Consider the following 21,599-nt stretch of genomic DNA (forward strand, 5'->3'; position numbering starts at 1 on the left):
CATGTAAATGGTAACAATCGGAAGATATTGTTGATCAAAAACTAAAATTCATCAAAATTGATTTTTTCTTCAAATTCCCCTCATTTTTGAAAAATCATAACTCAGTACTTATTGGAGATGGAGAGTTCCGAATGATCTAATTTTATTCAGAATTTCATAATCTAGAAAAAAAGGCGAGAGAAAATTTTTCTGTCCGATTACGAGATTTGGCAGAAATAGCTCAAAACTGAAAAATGAGCCGAAAATACGAGGTTTTTGGGCCACCTTTATCAAGGAAATTTTGCATGAAGAAATTGTTTCTGGACTTCTCCTATGTACCCAAATAATATATTAAAAAATCAGAACTACAATATAAATTGCAAGCACACCCACTTTTTTATGTCTATATTGACTGGACTAATAGATGAGATTCTATTTTGATGATGATCTACCAACAAAACCCTATTCGAACAAAAATATGTAGATAGAATTACGCGTGAAAAGGAACAACAAGGTTTGAATTCAGGTTTCTTTTTCTCTTGAAGGAAGCATTTATTTACTTCAGTTTGTGAGTACATCTCACACCATTTAAGTTCTTGGAGGTATAACAAAACTATTACACCTTGAGGTCAAAGGATCGATGGCTATATTCTACCGCGAACAGATATGACTCATAAATAATAGCGAAGGAAGTGAATGGAAGCTCTTGTTTTTCCACTCTTTTCTCATTATTTTCCACTTTATCTTGTTTTTCTTCCGAGTTACTGGTCTCGCTACTTATCTGCGAGTTTCTTCTTAACACTGTTTTGGCGAGCATCTTCCAACCCGCACTTTTCTTATGGAACAAACCTCTTTGTTCTTGCGACTTGATTTATAGACATTGTCTGAATCTCACAAATTTCCTTTGCCAGATCGATGAACTCTGATAATTCCGCGTCAAATCTTACATCTTTATGAATTTACTCAATTTTGTGAAGATTGAGCCAAAAGTTGTGATGATATCAACCTTGTCTTGAAAGGGATATTGTCTTTCTCTATCTAATCTTTCCTCTAGTTAAACCTATTCGTGAAATGAATATAATATGCTAGTTCATTTGAAACATAGCTCCATACAGTAATAACTTACAATACAAATCAACTCATTAATTTGAGATTTTTATCATAAATCAACTAAAAACTTATATCTTTGTGGAATGTGTTAATTGAATTTCTAACTCTATTTATAATACTTTGTGTCGGTTGCATGCCTGTTAAATTTTAACCGTAATTAATTCCACGAGAACCAATCAGAGTAGCCGTCTTATCAAAAAGGCCTTCTCTGATTGGTTCTCCTGGAATTAATCACGATCAAAATTTAATCGGCTTTTGTGCAACCGGCACTTTATATATTTTAGCTTATTCGATTCTAATAACCTATTGCTATTAAATTTTTGGATTGTTGAAAAACTTTGAAAATTCAATGTGCTTGTTAAATCAATAATGGCGTATTTATTCATTCTATTACTGGCTTTGTAAACTAGATTAGGTAGTAATTCAGTATCTCTCTAACTGTACGAATATTATAATTATTATGAATTCCTCAATTTTATAACCAATTCCTTTCTTTCTCGAATATTGTAGTTGAATGTAACGCATCTCTCAGTTCAATGAGTTCTCATAATGAACACATAAATAATTTTGAAGCACGTTTTAAAAAATATTGCCAATGAATAAATCTTTATTATCTCAATGTGTAATGAAATACCCACAATATTAGGCTACAATACTGTATTGCTATTATATTAAAGATTTTGGTGGTTACACTTTATTATAGCCGAAATCAAACTTATCACAGAAAACTATGTCACCCATGTAGTCCAGTCAATATAGACATAGAAAAGGCGGTGTGCTTACAATTTATATTGTAGTTCTGATTTTTTAATATATTATTTGGGTACATAAAAGAAGTCCAGAACCAATTTCTTCATGCAAAATTTTCACAGAGTGGCCCAAAAACCTCGTATTTTCGGCTCATTTTCCATTTTTCAGCTATTTCTACCAAATCTCGTAATCGGACAGAAAAAATTGCTTCCACCTTTTTTTAGATTATAAAATTTTGAATAAAATGAGATCATTCGGAACTCTCTATCTTCAATGAGTACTGAGTTATGATTTTTCAAAAATGAGTGAAATTGAAGAAAAAAATCAATTTTGATGAATTTCAGTTTTTGATCAACAATATCTTCCGATTGTCACCATTTAGATATATAATTCAAAATCCCTCTGGGCGTATTTTTGTGCTCTACAATCTGAGATCAGGTACAGCGCTCTATCTCATATAGATTTCCAGGACACAAGCTTCAACCATCATCACCAACTACATTGTCCTCACATTGATATTTCGCACAACGACATAAGTTCAAGAGATTATGTTCTATGAGAATCACCCGTTAGATGCACTTCATTTCAGTATTTCCTAATGGAGAGGCGCGCTTAATGACCCCTCAAGGATCAAAATTTCAAACACTCATAACTTTTGACACAATGCTCAGATTTCATCGTACTACACTTTATTCTTCTCGGCTCGTCAAGGCGGTTCAAAATCATGCATCATAAGTCAAATTTGGTCGAAAATTGTAAAATTTTGTTGTTGAGTGTACTTAAGCCCATATTCCAATACACAAAAAATAGCCAATTTCTATATTCAAAGCTATGTATCTCGGTAACACCAATATAAATTGCATGCACTAATGTATATAGTGACTGGACTAATTAGTAATTACAGAAAACCATTGTTATGAGAAAACCATGATATCATGAACACTATCTACTTCCAAGTACCGTGATCAATTATTTGTCAAGTCTTCTCAACTCTCTTAAATGTCATCAAATTACTTGAAGAAATAATTGGTTTCCGAGATCAGAATTCTCACAGAAAACCTTGATAGTGGAAACTATCGTAGTGGAATAATTCTGACGCTTGCTACTATATGAGGTGTGTTGTGTGGCATATGTGAAGTCGACAAGGTAGACTTATTTGGCGCGATTTTGTGTGCGTGTCTAATCGGGTTAAGCGGCCCGCGACTCATGAACACAGTCCGGACAGGTTGCTCTTATCTGAAGGCACACAGCAGCCGCATTTTGTCCGTCCCGTTCCCGTCCCGTTCCTGTCCCGTCCGGTAGACCGCAGACTGAGGCAGGTCGGTAAACACTTATTCACTCGTCGCTCTATTGGCGCTTGCTCGCTCGCTTCAGTGCGCCTCGCTATTCTCACTCGAAGAGAATGTGAACCGGTGAAGTGTGACTACTAGGATTTTCAGAGCTTCTGACAAGCCCCCTTCATTGATAAACTTATGCAGTTGTAGTCATAACGTGTCGACCCCTCGTTTCACCACTTGAGCGAACTTGAATTTCTTGTGAGTGATTCACTCGTTGAAAGCGTGAACTAGATGAAAACAATTCAATAACATTACAATTGTGTTATGTGTGATGTATTATTTTTCCATAATTGAAAACAAAAATATAATTGCAGATGGCAATTAGGAGGTACTGGGTTCGATTCCCGGGCTGACAAATAATTTTTGTATAGTAGTGCTCATGGAATTTCCATCTAGCTGTTTACCCTGTTGTCAATATTTGCAGTAGCAGAAGTCTTCAAGGTGATTTGCAGCATATAATTGGGATTTTGTTTAATAATAAGTAAAAATATAATTTGTTAACCACTTCACAAATAAAAAAGTAGTTGTCAATTTCTATTCATGCTTTTCACAATTCAATAAAACAAATTGAAAAACGAATTTGACATCTGAAACCAATAATGAAAGACTTCTAAAACATCAATATTGATTTAACAAATTTCATAATATACTGAAAAAGAATGTGAAAATGTTTTAATCCATTAATTTACTTCAATCTTGAAGCTTCTTGAAGATTATTACTTTTCTATGGATAGTGATATCGAATGTATCAACAAATTTTTTTGTTGAATGAAAAATACTAAGAAATTGTCAAAAAAACCACTGATTTATTGATAATTAGAAATACCGGTTTCGGTTATTACACCATTATCAATCTCTGATAAACTAAAACTAAATACAAGAGCAGCAGAATTTATACTAGTAGGAGAGTACTCATTTCAGATTCATTTCAACCAATACAACACTACGAATTTAGTTTTATCATAAAATTGTAAGCATACATTAGTCATAGTATCTCCATTTACATATTTGTTGTATTATCTTTCACACTTGTTTTCTTGGTTCTTATTTTGTACTAAAAGTAAATTTTATTATCATGGCGATTCTGTTGCTTAAGCCGCCATTTTGTCACACCGTTGAGGGCGAGGAGACTGTCTAGCTAGGCCAATGGCAGGCGTTCATGACCTCGACCAATAGCAGTACTCGCCTACTAGTATAAATTCTGCTGCTCTTGTATTTAGTTTTAGTTTATCAGAGATTGACAATGGTGTAATAACCGAACCCGGTCTTTCTAATTATCAATAAATCAGTGGTTTTTTGACAATTTCTTAGTCTTTTACATTCAATATGAATAATTACCACAATATCAACTTCTCAACTACACATAAAGGAAAACAAATTTTTTGTTTAAACTTTGTGGTTCGTGGTGAATACCAAACCAATAATACTGTACTATGTGTCATGAACGTCAAACAAGATTCTAATCTCAATCAACCATGATTATTTTATTGGAGATCTGTGATCACTGTATTGAATACTGTATATTTTTAATATGTGAATATTTCCTATTTTAGTTATAATAATGTGAAATATTTCTTCTATGTTTAGTTTTGAAGCATCTAAATTTGAAAATCTACTTTGTGAAAATACTTGAGGACTGAAAATTTTGTGAATTGAAGAACTAAAAGACTTAACCTATTTGGGACAATTTGTTATCTAAATTTGGAAGAGGAATAGCACAAGGTTACCTTATTTTTCCTCTCCCTATCATTTTGATAATGTTCTTATTGTATAAATGAATGAATGAACTGTATTGTCTTTTTTCCTGTGTTTCAGTTTGTTCAAATGTATCTTACTTGTTTAGCATTTCTTATACTTCTCCTGCAGACTTTGTGGAAATCCTTGACTAGAATAAGAATGGACTTGCTACTTTTTTGTAGGATAGTCCTAAGACTTTGAAATTAATGAGTCGGCATCGAGCCGAGAATTCCACCAACACAACTGTGTTGGGTTTAGGCGTGATAAACCCTCAAAAATAAAGAATGAAAAACAAAGCAAGTTCGTCACTCTAGGATACTAACAGTTAGATCCTTATCAGAATGAACAATTGTTTGAAAGTATCTAAAATGTCTGTATAGTATTTCTCGTGATAATTGACCAAGCGAAATGAGGTCTAAGATTCAAGTCGATAGTTTGGCATTTCTCTAAATGTTTATATGTTGCACATTTACGGCGAAACGCGGTAATAGATTTTCATAAAATTCGACAGGTATGTTCCTTTTTAAATTGCGCGTCGACGTAACAAGGTTTTTGGAAATTTTGCATTTCAAGGATAATCATAAATCAGCTGTCTACACCTTTTCCAATTTTATTTGAGAAAGTGTCAAGTTAATTTCAGAAAGTATCAATTGTATTTGAGAATAGTCACTTGTAATTGAGAGAATGTCAGATATAGATGAGAATAGTCAATTGTATTTGGGAAGTCATCACATGTAATTGAGATTAGTGAATTGTATTTGAGAAATCGTCAAATGTAAATCAGAAGATATCAATTGAAAATGAGAAAATTTTCCAATTGACATGTCGTGGCTCTTCTTTAGCCTACAGTACAGGTTTGATTTGAGCAGGGAAGACTGTACTATTCCAATCATTACCATAGGCTTTGCATGGGGGCAAATTAATATTTTCAATGGTGAAATTATTTCCCCTGTACTGTTTACGAATGTTTAATGAGTATCATTAATTCTATGCATGTATTGGCAACACGACTTTTGTCTCCAAACATTTTGTGAAATATTGCACTTGATGAAGATCAAATTCTCTATGTTCAAGGCGCAATTGAACTTTATCATCAATCGATTGAATATCTTGATCAAGCAATTCGGCAATTCTTCAATGGATTTTGGGGCTTGAAAATAATTTTCTATTTAAAAACTAAACGTTTATTGGAATATTAATATATTATCATATTACTTGTTATAAGTACATTTATGAAAATATAATCACTGGAAGCACTGGTTTTTTAAAATCATTTCCCAATTACAACTGACAACTTCTCGATTTCAATTCGTTCTCAAATTGAAATGATACTTTTTCAAATGACTTCTCATGACTTCTCTTAGAAGTGATGACTTCTCAAATCCAATTGACTATTCTCATTTACATCTGACGTTTTCTCAAATACAAATGACTATTCTCAATTACAATTGATACTTTCTCAAATACAGTTGGAAAAGGTGTAGTGGACTATAATACTACCCGTTTAAAAACATCGAACATCTCGAAAACGTATCTTTCCATCAACGTTAGTAGACAGTTGACTATAATACTTACCCGTTCAAAAACATCGAACATCTTGGAAATGTATCTTTCCATCAACGATGTAGACAGTTGCAGCCAGACCTGATAACAGCGCTCACACTCACATTCCAGGACGACACGTCACGGTACGATAGGACAGAAAGCTCTGTTTATTTAGGATTTTTTCTAGACATTTTAAATTCATAAATTATTTATTAATTTTTGAGAAAGCCAACAGGTCAATGTAACTTACTGAGCGCGAGGTCTACTGTTCAAAGAACTACTAGTTTATACATCTTTTCAGTATACCATGTATTTTGTTTTCACCAAACTAATCCAGTTCTGCTAGAATGTTTACTGTCAAACAAGTTGGGATAGAGATTAGAATATTGTCTGAATCAATTCAATTGTGATTTTCTCATGGATATTGCTATCTCATATCTTATTTAGAGTGGCCCAAATTTGGGTTACAAATGATTGGCATTATTTGAAACTGGAAAGAGAATGTATTCTTTTCTAAAGTTACATATTTTCAATGGCTGTTATTAGTTTGTGGAGTTCTACGTTATAGTCAAGCTCTCTCGAGTCACGAGTATCAATATACAGCAATCGATCAATTGGAATTCAGTTTATTATCTGTACTGTTGAATGTATTTTTTAGAGTTGAAAGTTTTTATTTTGTAAATAAGACGAGACTCTGCAATGCGAAAGTTTCTATTGATTGTCGTAGAAGCCTAGTTTCTCGTCTTGGGGAAACAACAATTTCAGCTGGCTGTCATATTCATCTGTCGTTCTTATCGTGGGTTGACTTTTCTCTCTCCTTCGTCACCGTCTCCCTCTCACTCACAGTAATTTGTACTGTGTAGACTTGAAATTAATAAAGTGAAATACTCGTTTATCCACTGTATTAAAGACGTCCTTGGTTTGGTTGACGTTTTAGGGCCAAGTTTTAGAATTTCCGTGACTAGATTCCTTTTTTTCTCTCTCTTCATCCACCCTCTCTCTCTCACTCTCCATCCACCCTCGGGCAGTTCGTTCCAAGTTTTCTCTTTTCTCAAAATTATGTTCTGAATTCAGATTTAGCTCTGCAGTCTGCGTGTGATAACTTAGTAATATTGTCGCTCAGTCGGTAGCTCATAATTTTCTGTTCCATCTTATTAAAATGACCAATTATATGGTTTTATAAATTCTGAAGAGCTGTACAATTATATGAAATCTTCATTTAAAATTTATACTATTCATAGATTTATTGTAATGTTCTTCTTCGCTGCAAAATACTTGAACAATATTCACTTTTAGTCGAGTTTGGTAATAACTTACCTACTATCAAGCATGTTATCACCTGAAGTTAAAATACCTAATTCATTTTTTCTCCACACAAGTTGATAAATTAATCACTTAATAAATCCAGTGAAAATGTAACATTATACTCTCAATTTTTATCTTTCATGAAACTCTATTATGAGCCAATCAAGTAGAATTTACTCGTTTTTTTTTAATAAGATAGTAATTATCGAACGTGACCAATTTGATGTTAAATAAGGTAAACACTTTTTCGATCTGATTCCATCTCGGCTTTGAGAGTAAGCGAGTTATGATTGAAAAATAATTTCCGTCGAAATTTCTCTCCCCGATACTGGCCGTGTATAAAACAATTCCCCAGCTTTCTGGGAAAGTAATAATTCTTTTCGTTCGTGACCTTATTCCTGATAGGGTGCTTTTTAATTTGCCTTCTCTTTCAGTAGGAAAATCGCTTAAAGGCTTTTCATTTTTAGCTTCCTGCGTTACCATGATGTATCTTCGCAAGTATATTTACCTTGGTCTTGTGTGTTTAAATCAATTTATTCTGCATGAGATCACTCCAAGTCTGGAGCGAATTAAGGATCGCTTATATTTTTATCATGGCTCCTCTTCTTCAAATACTTAATAATACTTAATAAAAATACTATTAACCTTTAGTTACTTTAAGAACAGTTCTGGCCCTCCCTCACATGAGCACTTATATTTCTCGTACTTCAATTATTATGAAAAATTACAAGTACTATTTTTATATTCACTAGTAGTTCTGTGAACAGTAGACATCGCGCAGTTATGAAACATAGTGTCCTCTAAAGGTAGGCGCACACAGATCGTCATCGTACTCCAATTGAAAACAATGCATCAAATCTAATAATCCGATTCGTCCGATGCGTGCCGTCCGTCCGATGACGATCTGTGTGCGTCTACCTTAATACTGTCCATCAGAGTAAATTCTGCCCTGTCCTATCGTGTCGGCGAGATATCTGTGTATAAACGACTAATGGTTGTTTGGGTTGTTGTATCGACAATGCTAATAATTTCATGTAAACAGCTATGCTACTATCATCAAAAGCTTTCCGAGTTGACAGCAGAGAAAAGTCGGAAGAAAACACTATGCTACTTCGAGTTATCAATTGCATGCCTCACTGCATGCAATAAACAGTTGATTTTTACTAAGTCACATTGAGATATATTAAAATTGCATGCGTCATTGCATGCAATTATTCCACTCTACAGGTGATTTATGATGAATAATTCTATAGTCTGATTTTAACTCTAATATTGGCGTATGAAGGAGGCTCCTTTTCCTTTTATATTATCCTTGAAATGCAAAATTTTCAATTTTCAAAAACGTCGACGCGCAATTAAAAAAGGAACATACCTGTCAAATTGCATGAAAATCTATTACCTCGTTTCGCCGTAAATGCGCAACATATAAACATAAAGAAAAGTGCAAAACCGACGACTGAATCTTAGACCTCACTTCGCTCGGTCAATAAACACAACTAGAAGCACTTGTCATTTTCAAGAAATAAAAAGTAAGTGGTAGTAATAATAAGTACATTTTCAACACTTTAAATTGCATTCATGTTCTATAAAATAGTTGTGTTCGTTTTGTTCAGGACCAGGTTTAAGGCCTATCAAATTAATCATCCGACCAATGGACTCTTTCCTACGGTCCTTCAAAGTTCACATGTAATCCTTATGGGAGTAGATTTGTAAGCTGGCCACACACAGAAATAAAAATCAGCTGTTATAATTATTGCGTCATCTAACAGCCGTCGGTAGATCTATTTTTTTCCAAGTTCTTTCTACTGATTCACAAAATTTTTATTCTTAATAATGCTGCGATACGAACGACGTCCAAACTTGGGTCGTAGAACTCGAAATGCTGTAAATTTAGAAAATACACGGGAAAATCAGCAGCAAGGAGATATATCATTCAATTCCCAGCAAGCTGAATTCAACTATAATATAACTAAAAATACAAATTGCTGCACAACTAACTAAGCACAGAGAAAGTCCATATTGAGATATAAATGTAAATGCAGATTGTTGGATAATTTTCATAAAAATCTGGTTTGGCGCACTCACACAACTTTCCTTGCCGTTATGAAAAATGATCACCTGACGCTAGTGTACTAGCGCATCTCAAGTCTATTATTCAAAGATTCGAGCCAGCTGGTGACAGGGCAATAACGCTGGAGACACGCAAGGTCTGCTATATCTTCATAGTGAATCATTTAATAGAATCAACAGTTGCCAACAGTTTGCAATTGGATAATCACATGTTCTCGAATTTCTAGCTTATTTCTAATTTTAGGTGAAATTAATGTTACTAGACATTAATTGTAGAGATTCTCATGCTCAATCTTCTCCATTCGAAATGTTTTGTTTAAATTGTATCTAAAGCCTGATAATTGAGAATCTAAAATCAAACTTTGCATAGATGGGGCGGAGCTCCTGAAATTTTTACAGATATGGGACTTGTGGCATTTGATAGAACTTATCGATGACTAGTCTAGGTATAACTTTAATCTAAATCGTTGGAGCCGTTTTCGAGAAAATCGCGAAAAACCCTGTATTTGACAACATTATTGCCATTTTAGCCGCCATCTTGAATCGCATTTGATCGAAATTGTTCGTGTCGGATCCTTATATTGTAAGGACCTTAAGCTCCAAATTTCAAGTCATTCCGTTAATTGGGAAATGAGATATCGTGTACACAGACGCACATATATACACACACACACACACACACACACACACACTCACACACACACACACACACACACATACAGACCAATACCCAAAAATCACTTTTTTGGACTCAGGGGACCTTGAAACGTATAGAAATTTAGAAATTGTGGTACCTTAATTTTTTTCGGAAAGCTATACTTTTCTCTTTTCCCATCCAACTGCAACTTCCAAGCTTGTAGTGGAAGACGCGTTGGTGGCATACGACGCAGCTGATTTGTCCACTTCAATCTGTATTTGTTTATGATTTCTGTTAGTGGCTGCACATTGCACTCACTTCGAATTGTTTCATTACTTATGTGGTCTCGTCTTGAGTATCCTTGAATGCTGCGCAGAAACCTCATCTCTGATGCCTCAATTCGTGAGTCATCATTCAACTTCATTTCAAATAATAATAATAATTGTTTGTTATAATGTGTTTCATTTTGAGTTCAAGCCACCAGTTGATTAAATTCTATGATTGAGCGAACGGCCCTTAAAGTTCAACAACCGTGATTGGATGCCATAAAAACCAATCAGAGAAGACTTTCTTGAAATAAAAAACATTCCCAGTATCGTTCTCGTAGCATTCAATCATGATTAAAATTCAACAGGCTTTTGTGAAACCGGGCCTCAGTGTTTAAGGTTTGAACTCGTCTGCTCTGTTAAAGTATTGAACCATTCAATGAAGTAGACTTTTTTAAAAACGCAACGTTCTCTCTCGTAGCATTCAATCATGATTAAAATTTAACAGGCTTTTGTGCAACCGGGCATCAGTGTTTAAGGTTTGAACTCATCTGCTCTGTTGAAAGTATTGAACGCAAATGCCATAAGAACCAATCAGAGAAAACTTCCTTGAAATAAAAAACATTCTCAGTATGGTTCTCGTAGCATTCAATCATAATTAAAATTTTAGAAGCTTTTGTGCAAACATGCCTCAATGTTTAATGTTTGAACTCATCTGCACTGTGAAAAATATTGAAAGCTCACGGATGGTGGCATTAAAATGTTTGCCTAGGAATGAAAATAGTCTGTGAAGTGAATCAGTCGCCTGTGTAATTGAATGAAAGAAAGGCCATTTGCGATTGGCCCTTGAAGGGTGCTTCACCCCGCCCGGTGTGCTGGCGCCCCTTTTGATGTCGACTCGATTTGCATTGATGCCAGCTGAGTGCTCGTAAATTCAATGCTAAACACTCGTTTCCTTTTTCTCTTTGCAGCTCTAGCAGCCTGAGAGCATTCCGCAGTGAGCGAGCCAGCTGCTGTGTGCCCCCCCCCCCCGGGGTCAGCTATTGTCCAAAAATTGACGCGCAACAGGTCACAATATTCCTAGACAAAAGAAGTGAAAATTAATAGCGCTGCTTTGATAAAAACCTTCATCGACCACTTGAAGAGTAGGACTTGATTGGATTTTTGTTGGTTGATTAGCGTCTCAAAATTCCATGCGGTAGTTGTGGATTTTTCTAATCGATTTTGTGTTTAATAAAGGTTACAGTGGAACCTCTTTGGTACATCTCAAGGGACGGCTCAAATAATGTACTAAATCGGGGTTCACTATACAGGGTGAACTCCCTACCAATACTCTAGGGCATTGTTTCTGGGTAAAAAACATATCTAAATATCATATTTAAATTGTACGGAAGTCTTCAGTTACTCACACAGCGGCCAATTTGGTTTTTTCACTTATTTTTCTAAATAATGGTTGAACATACGAAATTGAAACTTTGCACGATCATTTATAACAACTAGACAAAGCTAGAAAAAAATTATGATAATTTTTCAAACACATAAAACAAAATGGCGGCTATTTAAAAATGTTTTCTCAAATAACTCAGAAACCGTTGGTTTTATAAAAACTTCACAAGAATAACTTTTTTTTAGTAAATTTAATTGCCTGTCGATTGGTACGTTTTGAGCCGTTTCCGAAATCCGTTGGACATACATAACCATATAAATACAGAAATTGCTCGCTTAATATAATAGGATAATGGATCACTACAAAAACCATACGAGATTCAATATAATAATATTAATGGATTTCTAATAAAACATGTACAATATATACAGTTATATTTCAATTCCATTCACATTACACAATGTTGTCCTAAATAAGCTAAGAAAAAATATGTCCTACAGTTTATGGATGTATCTACACTCTACCATATAAATCCGTACGGTAGATCTACACTCTACCACAGGCTCCTTCTTCTGTGACTACACACACTACTGTAATCTGATCTTTTCATTTTTCTGATCTGTGTGTTGCGGGTTGCAGCCCTACGCCCAATTCTTGTACTGCATGAATTTTGCATCTTGACTATATCTATTGCACGTATCGACAGTATACAATTATATTCTCTATATATTATATTCTTCCAAAATATACTTTTAAATCAGATCATGAAGCTCTCATTTTCTTTTATTCACTGTAATACTTGTTATATTAATAGAAGCTATAAATCTATTGCAGTCTACTTGAAATGAGGCACGCTGAATGTAGACCAATAAAATGCAGCCTTCAAAAAACGCCAAGTACTCGACAAAACAACTAATTCACTTAATTGCTTCTCTGCACAGTTCTATTGCTGCTGTCAGACATTTTGCGTAGTAACCGCCCGAAATTACTTCTGTAAAAAATGTTCACAGTGTCAGCCTACACTATTGGGTCAGAATACTCACTACTCACCAGTCTTATTTTTAATGGGCCCGGTGGAACTCTGCAGTTACACTAACTGTCGGACGCTGCTCATTACCAACCGGCTCTTGGACAGAATCGAATTCATTTCATGCTTCCGTCTTTTTTTCGCGTATAACAGAAATTTCCCTCTGCGACCTAATGGCTTGACTCTCGGGGAAAATGTATACTTCCGCAGTTTTTCGCTGACAGCTGGTTATTGGTTTAACGCTCCTCGTTCAATCTTTCTTAGGGAGAAATTCTGGCGCTTTTCAGTTTTCATTACAGTTTGAAAGTCAAGTTGATTTTTTTCAATTTTATGCTATTTTCAATTTTCCCAAACATGAAGAGGATTCTATTGTACAAAAGTGGTCGTGGCATCTGATATTGTTATGAGACAACAACGAATGGTTAGTAGAAATTGATAAGTAACTTCCATATTTTGTTCAAAGTTCTTCATCTGATTAATACATTCTTCAGGAAACTATTGTTCACAAAAGCTATTGTTGAAAAAAGCTTTCAACCAATTGACTGATGAAATATTTTTAAGCGTCTGATAGTGTAATGAGACAATGATTGGATTGGAAAATTGATGAACTACTCTGGTATTTTGAATTTGAATTTGAATTTTGAATTTAATTTATGCCCTGTTTCACCAACCTTGGTCAAGGCATTTGAACATGGTTAAAATTTATCCTATGTTCAAATCAGCAATAATTCGTTCCACCAACACCAGTTACGTTTGACCACGGTCAAACCAATGGTTAAGTTTGACTGCCGCCGAACGGGCGATCAAATTATTTGAACACGATCAAAAGACTGGTTCGATCAATTTCCTTGCTTGTTTGTGGGTTATGTTTTTGACGCTATGAAAAATTTGAAAGTTTTTAGTGCGATTGAATTTAGTTGTAGTAAGTTATTTATGGTTCGTTTAAAGAAAGCAATAAGAAAGAAAGAATGGCTATTTAAAGAAAGCTTTTTGGAAAAACACCGATAACATCCACATCATGCTTGAATAACACTAAACTTTAATGCTTATCACATTCTGTGTGAAGAAAAATACTTGTGTAAGAGTATATAATTATGTGTTCATAGAAATTTACAAATAATGATACTAGATTTGGGCCCATATTTATACTCTCCCGAACAAGTCCACAGTAGATATTACCATATCTACCAATAACAGAGTCTCATATCTGCGAGAGTTGCATTACAGTGTTGCACTATGATATTTATGACATTTGTACGGGTTCAATTTAGAGAGTGAGAATGGAATGATTACTGTTGCTTTCCGCAAAGCTGTTTAAACCCGATTAATCAATGTCCAAATTTGCATTTATCATAATGTTTCAATTGAGTCAATATGTGAATATTTCCTATCTTAGTTATAATAATGTGAAATATTTCCTCTATGTTTAGTTTTGAAGCATCTAAATGTGAAAATCTACTTTGTGAGAATACTTGAGGACTGACAATTTTGTGAATTGAAGAACTATAAGACTTGACCTATTTGGGACTATGTGTTATTCAAACTTGGGAGAGGAATAGCACAAAGCTACATTATTTTTCCTCTCCCTATCATTTTGATAATGTACTTATTGTATAAATTGATAAAAATGAATAAATGAATTACTGATAAATTCACTATCATTATTGATCAATTATTTTTTGATCAATCAACTATTGAGATCAGTACTAGAATAGGTAATAAATACTATAGAGAAAGTATTCACGACATACTTGCTTTCTGTACGGTAAGGCCCGCCACAAAGTAGACCCACGCTAATCCACGAATCTAGAGGCTTCTCTAGACATCTGTGTACTACATGCAATGAATAATCCACTTGTCAGCTGATTGATTATGAATAATTCTATAGCAATGGTTTACAAAACATCCCACGGCGTGGGTTGCTGATTAGCGTGGGTCTACTTTGCGGCGGCCTAATACCGTCATTCAAAGAAAAATAAATAATGCATTACAAAATACAGAATATTCTATCAAAATAGCCTACTACCGTTTCAGTAGAATATATTAGTAACGAATTTTGAGATTTTCTCTCTAGGTGATCTTATAAATGGCTTTCTAAATTCAATGCAGATATACTTCTCTCTTGGTGACTCCATACCCAGATTCCCTTCTAATTCCAACGGGAATACTTCTCAGTTTCTATCATTTTAATTAAGAAGAACATTCTCAAATAGAAGATATTGATCAATTATTTCGAATTGTCGAGCCAGATCGTTTGCACAAGGTTATGCAATTAGCATTTCAAATATTCCAAGACAATTATTATTTTGACGCTGAGTCTCTGATTCGTCCTGGAGCACTTTTCTGGAATTACTTTTTCCAAACGGGATTGCAGTGATGAGAGAGAATAAATCGCTATGACGTTTCATTCGGGAGGCGAGTGATGTGCTATAGAGAGTCTGCTCTGCTACAGAGAGTCGGCTCTTGATGAAAGCTTTGAATCGAGAGTTTTAATTCGATTCCTGCAGCTCTGCGTCGTCAGCATAGAGCAGCAGCGTTTCCCGTTCTATTAGGAGGATAGCAATTTAGATTTCATTTTAGATCGGTAGTTTTACGTCTAGTGAAATTGAGACGCTTCAATTCGTTGAAATCGCTTGAGATTTAAAATATTTTTCAGCGTTCGTATCGCTGTGAATACATAAGCTGATGCAGTTGGGATTGATGAGTTGGGAAGAGCGAGTGTGAAACAACATTGGAACTGTTGGAAAAAACGTTGGAATTGTTGGAAACAACGTTGGAATAGTTGAAAACAAGGTTGGAATAGTTGAAAACAACGTTGGAATAGTTGAAAACAACGTTGGAATAGTTGAAAACAACATTGGAATTGTTGAAAACAATGTTGGAATTGTTGGAAACAATGTTGGAATTGTTGAAAACAATGTTGGAATTGTTGAAAACAATGTTGGAATTGTTGGAAACAACGTTGGAATAGTTGAAAACAACGTTGGAGCTGTTGGAAACAACGTTGGAATAGTTGAAAACAACATTGGAATTGTTGGGAACAACGATGGAATAGTTAAAAACAACGTTTGAATTGTTGGGAACAACGTTGGAATAGTTAAAAACAACGTTTGAATTGTTGGAAACAATGTTGGAATTATTGGAAACAACATTGGAATAGTTGAAAAAATCATTGGAATAGATGAAAACAAGGTTGGAATAGTTGAAAACAACGTTGGAATAGTTAAAAACAACTTTGGAATTGGTGGGAACAACGTTGGAATAGTTAAAAACAACTTTGGAATTGGTGGGAACAACGTTGGAATAGTTAAAAACAACGTTGGAATAGTTGGGAATAGTTAAAACGTTCTCAACGTTGGAATAGTTAAAAACAACGTTGGAATTGTTGGAAACAATGTTGGAATTGTTGCAAACAACATTGGAATAGTTGGGAACAACGTTGGAATTGTTGAAAACAACGTTGGAATAGTTGAAAACTATGTTGGAATTGTTGTAAAAAACATTGGAATTTTAATGAATAAATAAACATTGATGTACTCTGTACACAGAATCTTGTCTTTATTTACTTTTTGATTATACATAACAAGGTATAGTCATGTCTTGCAATATATATCACCCATATTTCGATGGCAAATTGTGAAATTAAAAAAATTATTTTCAATTTCTTGTGAAAATCTCAAGCTGCAGTAATTATTAGTACCGTACAATAATTTCAAGTTTCCAGTTGAACTGTGGATGCTGAACGGAACGGATCACTGTGGCTTCTGATAAAGCTGGATTCGCCCACAACAGTGAAAATATACTTTTTGTGTAGTTGAGAAGTTGATATTGTGGTAATTATTCATATCGAATGAAAAAGACTAAGAAATTGTCAAAAACCACTGATTTATTGATAATTAGAAAGACCGGTTTCGGTTATTACACCGAAATTAGATTGACAATGGTGTAATAACCGAAACTGGTCTTTCTAATTATCAATAAATCAGTGGTTTTTTGACAATTTCTTAGTCTTTCTCATTCAAAGTGAAAATATAATTCCCTCTAGTTCTAATGGGATTATTCATACTCACTAGCCCGGGCTGAGCGAGAATAGTGTAATTAAAACTTATGGAAATTATATTTTCACTGTTCACTGTCACTGTCAACCCAATTCGACTTAGTCCGCTCGATAGAATTATTGTCCATTGAAACTCGAAGTGCCCGGTTTCCAAATTTAACCTGAAAAATACATGTTTAAAAAAAATGATATTCATATTAAACTTGATTGATTCGATGCTCTGCAAGTTATGTACAGTATAAGTTATTAACATCAATGGAAAACACGTAATTGAATAGTTGAATGTTCTGCCTTGCCGTATAACATCCAATGTAATTTCTTATAAGTGAGCAAACTTTTATAGGATATTTCGGGATGCACCGTTGGAGTTTAATAACTAGAAATGTTCACTCTCACTAATGGATAGGAGGTTTTCAAGTAGTAATATTTAATACAGAATAAAGTTAATTTTCAGTTCGATAATGGCTTTGATAATGTCATATAGGTAATTATTCATATCGAATGAAAAAGACTAAGAAATTGTCAAAAACCACTGATTTATTGATAATTAGAAAGACCGGTTTCGGTTATTACACCGAAATTAGATTGACAATGGTGTAATAACCGAAACTGGTCTTTCTAATTATCAATAAATCAGTGGTTTTTTGACAATTTCTTAGTCTTTCTCATTCAAAGTGAAAATATAATTCCCTCTAGTTCTAATGGGATTATTCATACTCACTAGCCCGGGCTGAGCGAGAATAGTGTAATTAAAACTTATGGAAATTATATTTTCACTGTTCACTGTCACTGTCAACCCAATTCGACTTAGTCCGCTCGATAGAATTATTGTCCATTGAAACTCGAAGTGCCCGGTTTCCAAATTTAACCTGAAAAATACATGTTTAAAAAAAATGATATTCATATTAAACTTGATTGATTCGATGCTCTGCAAGTTATGTACAGTATAAGTTATTAACATCAATGGAAAACACGTAATTGAATAGTTGAATGTTCTGCCTTGCCGTATAACATCCAATGTAATTTCTTATAAGTGAGCAAACTTTTATAGGCTATTTCGGGATGCACCGTTGGAGTTTAATAACTAGAAATGTTCACTCTCACTAATGGATAGGAGGTTTTCAAGTAGTAATATTTAATACAGAATAAAGTTAATTTTCAGTTCGTAATGTCTTTGATAATGTACATAATGAGTGCTCAAGAGCTATTTTGGTACCACATATTTCAACTAGAATCATTCAACAACGTTTGCCTTCACTTATAAATAAATACCAGGTTGAATTTCCAACATAGAAAGTATCTCATGCCTTAATTAATATTGATTATCATACACCTTCTGTTTATACTCTTATTCAGCTTGGATGTAAGAGAGTTGTAAGGATATTTTAGTAACGTTCTGGAAACAACTCATGGAAAAATAACGCACATAGCAAAATCCCATTCACGTTATTACTCCGCCTTCATAGCACTGGGATATTGATTAAATGCGCTCCTGTTTACTGGAACTTGCTTGCTCGAGTATTATCCTGATTAAACTCTGCTACCTGAGTAAATAAATCTAATTATAACTAGACTCACATAGGCTACGCTTACGAGCGAAAGAGGAAAGGAATGAATTTTCCTTTTTGTAAACACTCATTGGTAAACATGGAAGTTTGTGAATCATTTTCAATTTTTCATTCTGCCCGTAATTATTTACTTTGAATAACATCCGCTGTTGATAGAAGATTATTATTGAATCCTGGAATCCTTTTCATCTCTCAATTAGAATCAATAAGGATTTTTAAATGTGATGGTATAGTGAGGTCCACGTTATAATGGCAGTGATTGATTAGCAATGGTATTGCTATCCTTGTCAATCATTCAACAAAACGGATAGCGCTATCTCTATCTCGCTTTGCTCTGTTGCCAGATCGTCTTTTAACAATATAGAATTAATTAACAAAATGTTTCATCTTAATTATTGTAAAATATCATTCCAAAACGGTTCCTCCCCCGAAATTTGATTCATATAGGCCAACTCAAGTGAGCTCACGTTATAATTGCAGTGGAAAAAGATAGGATAACAGCGTTGCCAAATCTCTGCCTTGCCACTACATAGTACAGGTTGATACCGGTATTATTACCGGTAGTATTATATGATGTAATATTAACTGTTCATTATCGTATTATATTTATCAAGAAAATATATTTCTCAATGATTTAATGATAGTCCACATTTTCATAATTGAGATTAAATATTTACAAATAAAAATAATCATTAAAATACAATAGTTTTTGGCGTGACTGGAAAAAGAAGCCGTGGCTCCAGCCACGAGTTTTAAAAATAAGAAATACATTTTTTAATCTAATAACAGCAGTACAAATAAAACAATTTTGATTGATGAATGATAATCTATAGATGTTGAATTTTGTCAATAGATTTCCACATTGCTAAGAAACGATCTGACACCGTTGCGGAACTAGAAAAGGATACTTTGCCGAGTGATAGACAAGGACAGCAACACCAATGTTGATTATATACTGCCATGATAACGAAGACCTCTCTGTAGTCCAAAAATAAATCTAATAACGTATGTCTGAGATGGTTGATGCCATTTATCAATAGTACTTTATCCTTTATCTCTTTATTTCCTCAATAAAGCTTCCTTTATGGTATTATCAAAGAAGTTTTGTACAACAGCCGACCCATTTTTATCAAACTAATTGGATGGATAAGCCTAATATTTCTGGCTTAATGAAACAAGAAGGCAAACACGGGTTGTATAAGACAAGGCAGCTTGTTAAAGCGATAGGACGAGGTAGGCTGTAGGCAAGGATGGTATACAGCTATATACTCTATCTTAGGCTGTAGGCTGGTGGCAAATGGATGCTTGAAAGCATATCAGATTGTAGTGCATTACATCGTTTTACGGTGGTGTAGCGCGACTAGCAAAACGCCAGGTAATGTTTGCTCAACGAGCGATAGTATGGAAGACGCCGGAGCGTCGTGCAACAGAAGATGTAATTAACTTCTATCTGGCTATGAGTTGAGTGGCGGCGCATAGAGCAGGAGGAAGAAGGAGAGCTTTTGTTCCGGAATGAAGTTCCCTGCTGTATCTCTATTGTGCCGCTCGCCTATCTGAGCTCACCAGTCGGCTCCCCTTCCCCTTTGACACCTCCTTAGCAGCACACCCCCACCCCCATATTCAAACATTGTCACCCGGCTCTAATGCAAATTATATTGAACTTGGACCTTGTTTTTACTGGCGTGCCCGATCGGTAAATTTCAATCTTCGACTAAGCTAGTCGATTAGGCGCCACTACCTCCACTTTTCTTGTGATTGAAAAAGCGTGCACCTTTTATGCCATCTGCTGGTGAAAAATACTGCCTTTTCAGAAGAAACGGCTGTTGACATTTGGCTTGGAAAACGGTTTCTTTTGCAGTGTAACAATGGTCTAGAGTTTGTTGTCGAAAAGTGAATAACTGGGTTGTACCAGAATTCAATTTGTGTATCTCTGGTTGAGAAATACGGAATAAATTCGAGTGCTTACTGTAGTTTTGTTTCTTGCAACTTTCTGCACAAACATTGTTGGCTCCAACCAACATTCAATCTCGGCCACACGCACAAAAATACTACAAAAATCACTTCACAGCTTTCTAGTAGCAGAAAGTCGAATCATCAATTGTACTACCTACTATATAAGGCATTGATTGTACTACTACAAATAATAACGACTTGAAAAATGTGTGGTGTTAAACGAAAAGACTTTTAGCGTTCCTTGGTAGTTTTACCATGCAGAGCTACATGGCGTCCAGTTCGAACGTACAAAGAAAACTAACAACAAAGCTTGCCGTATCCTTTGATTTTTTTACTCATCGCCAATTTATTCATTCACAACAAGCTCAAAATCACACCAATAATTCGGAGAGAAACAACAATATTAATCTAAAACAGTTTCTCCCGAATTTGGACTAAGGTCAATTGATTTAACGCCAATAAAAATTAAACTTGTATTGTGTTAAAATTTGATTTAATTGATTTAACGCCAATAAAAATAAACTTGTATTGTGTTAAAATTTGATTTAATTGATTTAACGCCAATTAAAAATAAAACTTTATTGTTTTAAAATTGATTTAAACACAATACACGGTTTATTTTAATGGCGTTAAATCATTGACCTAGTAATCCAAATTCGGGAGAGAGAAACTGTTTTAGATTAATATTGTTGTTTCTCTCCGAATTAGTGGTGTGATTTTGAGCTTGTGTGAATGAAATAGAAATTGGCGAAGAGTAAAAAAAATCAAAGGTAATTATTTATTCATTATTATATATTTATACATTCACAGATCAATATCATTCTCAACTCATATGAATGATTGAGAAAGGATATTCTTAAAGCCAAAACTA

General features: G+C 34.4%; 1 protein-coding gene across 1 annotated transcript in view; it reads left to right on the forward strand.

The window, feature by feature from the left end:
* Window positions 1-20,983: 20,983 nt before the first annotated feature.
* LOC111049176 (protein lin-10-like) overlaps window positions 20,984-21,599 on the forward strand; it is a 106,263-nt gene continuing 105,647 nt past the window's right edge. The window contains 1 exon segment of the mRNA XM_039420256.1: window positions 20,984-21,013. Within this exon segment, the coding sequence (XP_039276190.1) occupies window positions 20,984-21,013 (30 nt within the window).

Source organism: Nilaparvata lugens, chromosome 2 (genome assembly GCF_014356525.2).
Source record: "Nilaparvata lugens isolate BPH chromosome 2, ASM1435652v1, whole genome shotgun sequence".
NCBI classification, from domain to species: Eukaryota; Metazoa; Arthropoda; class Insecta; order Hemiptera; family Delphacidae; genus Nilaparvata; species Nilaparvata lugens.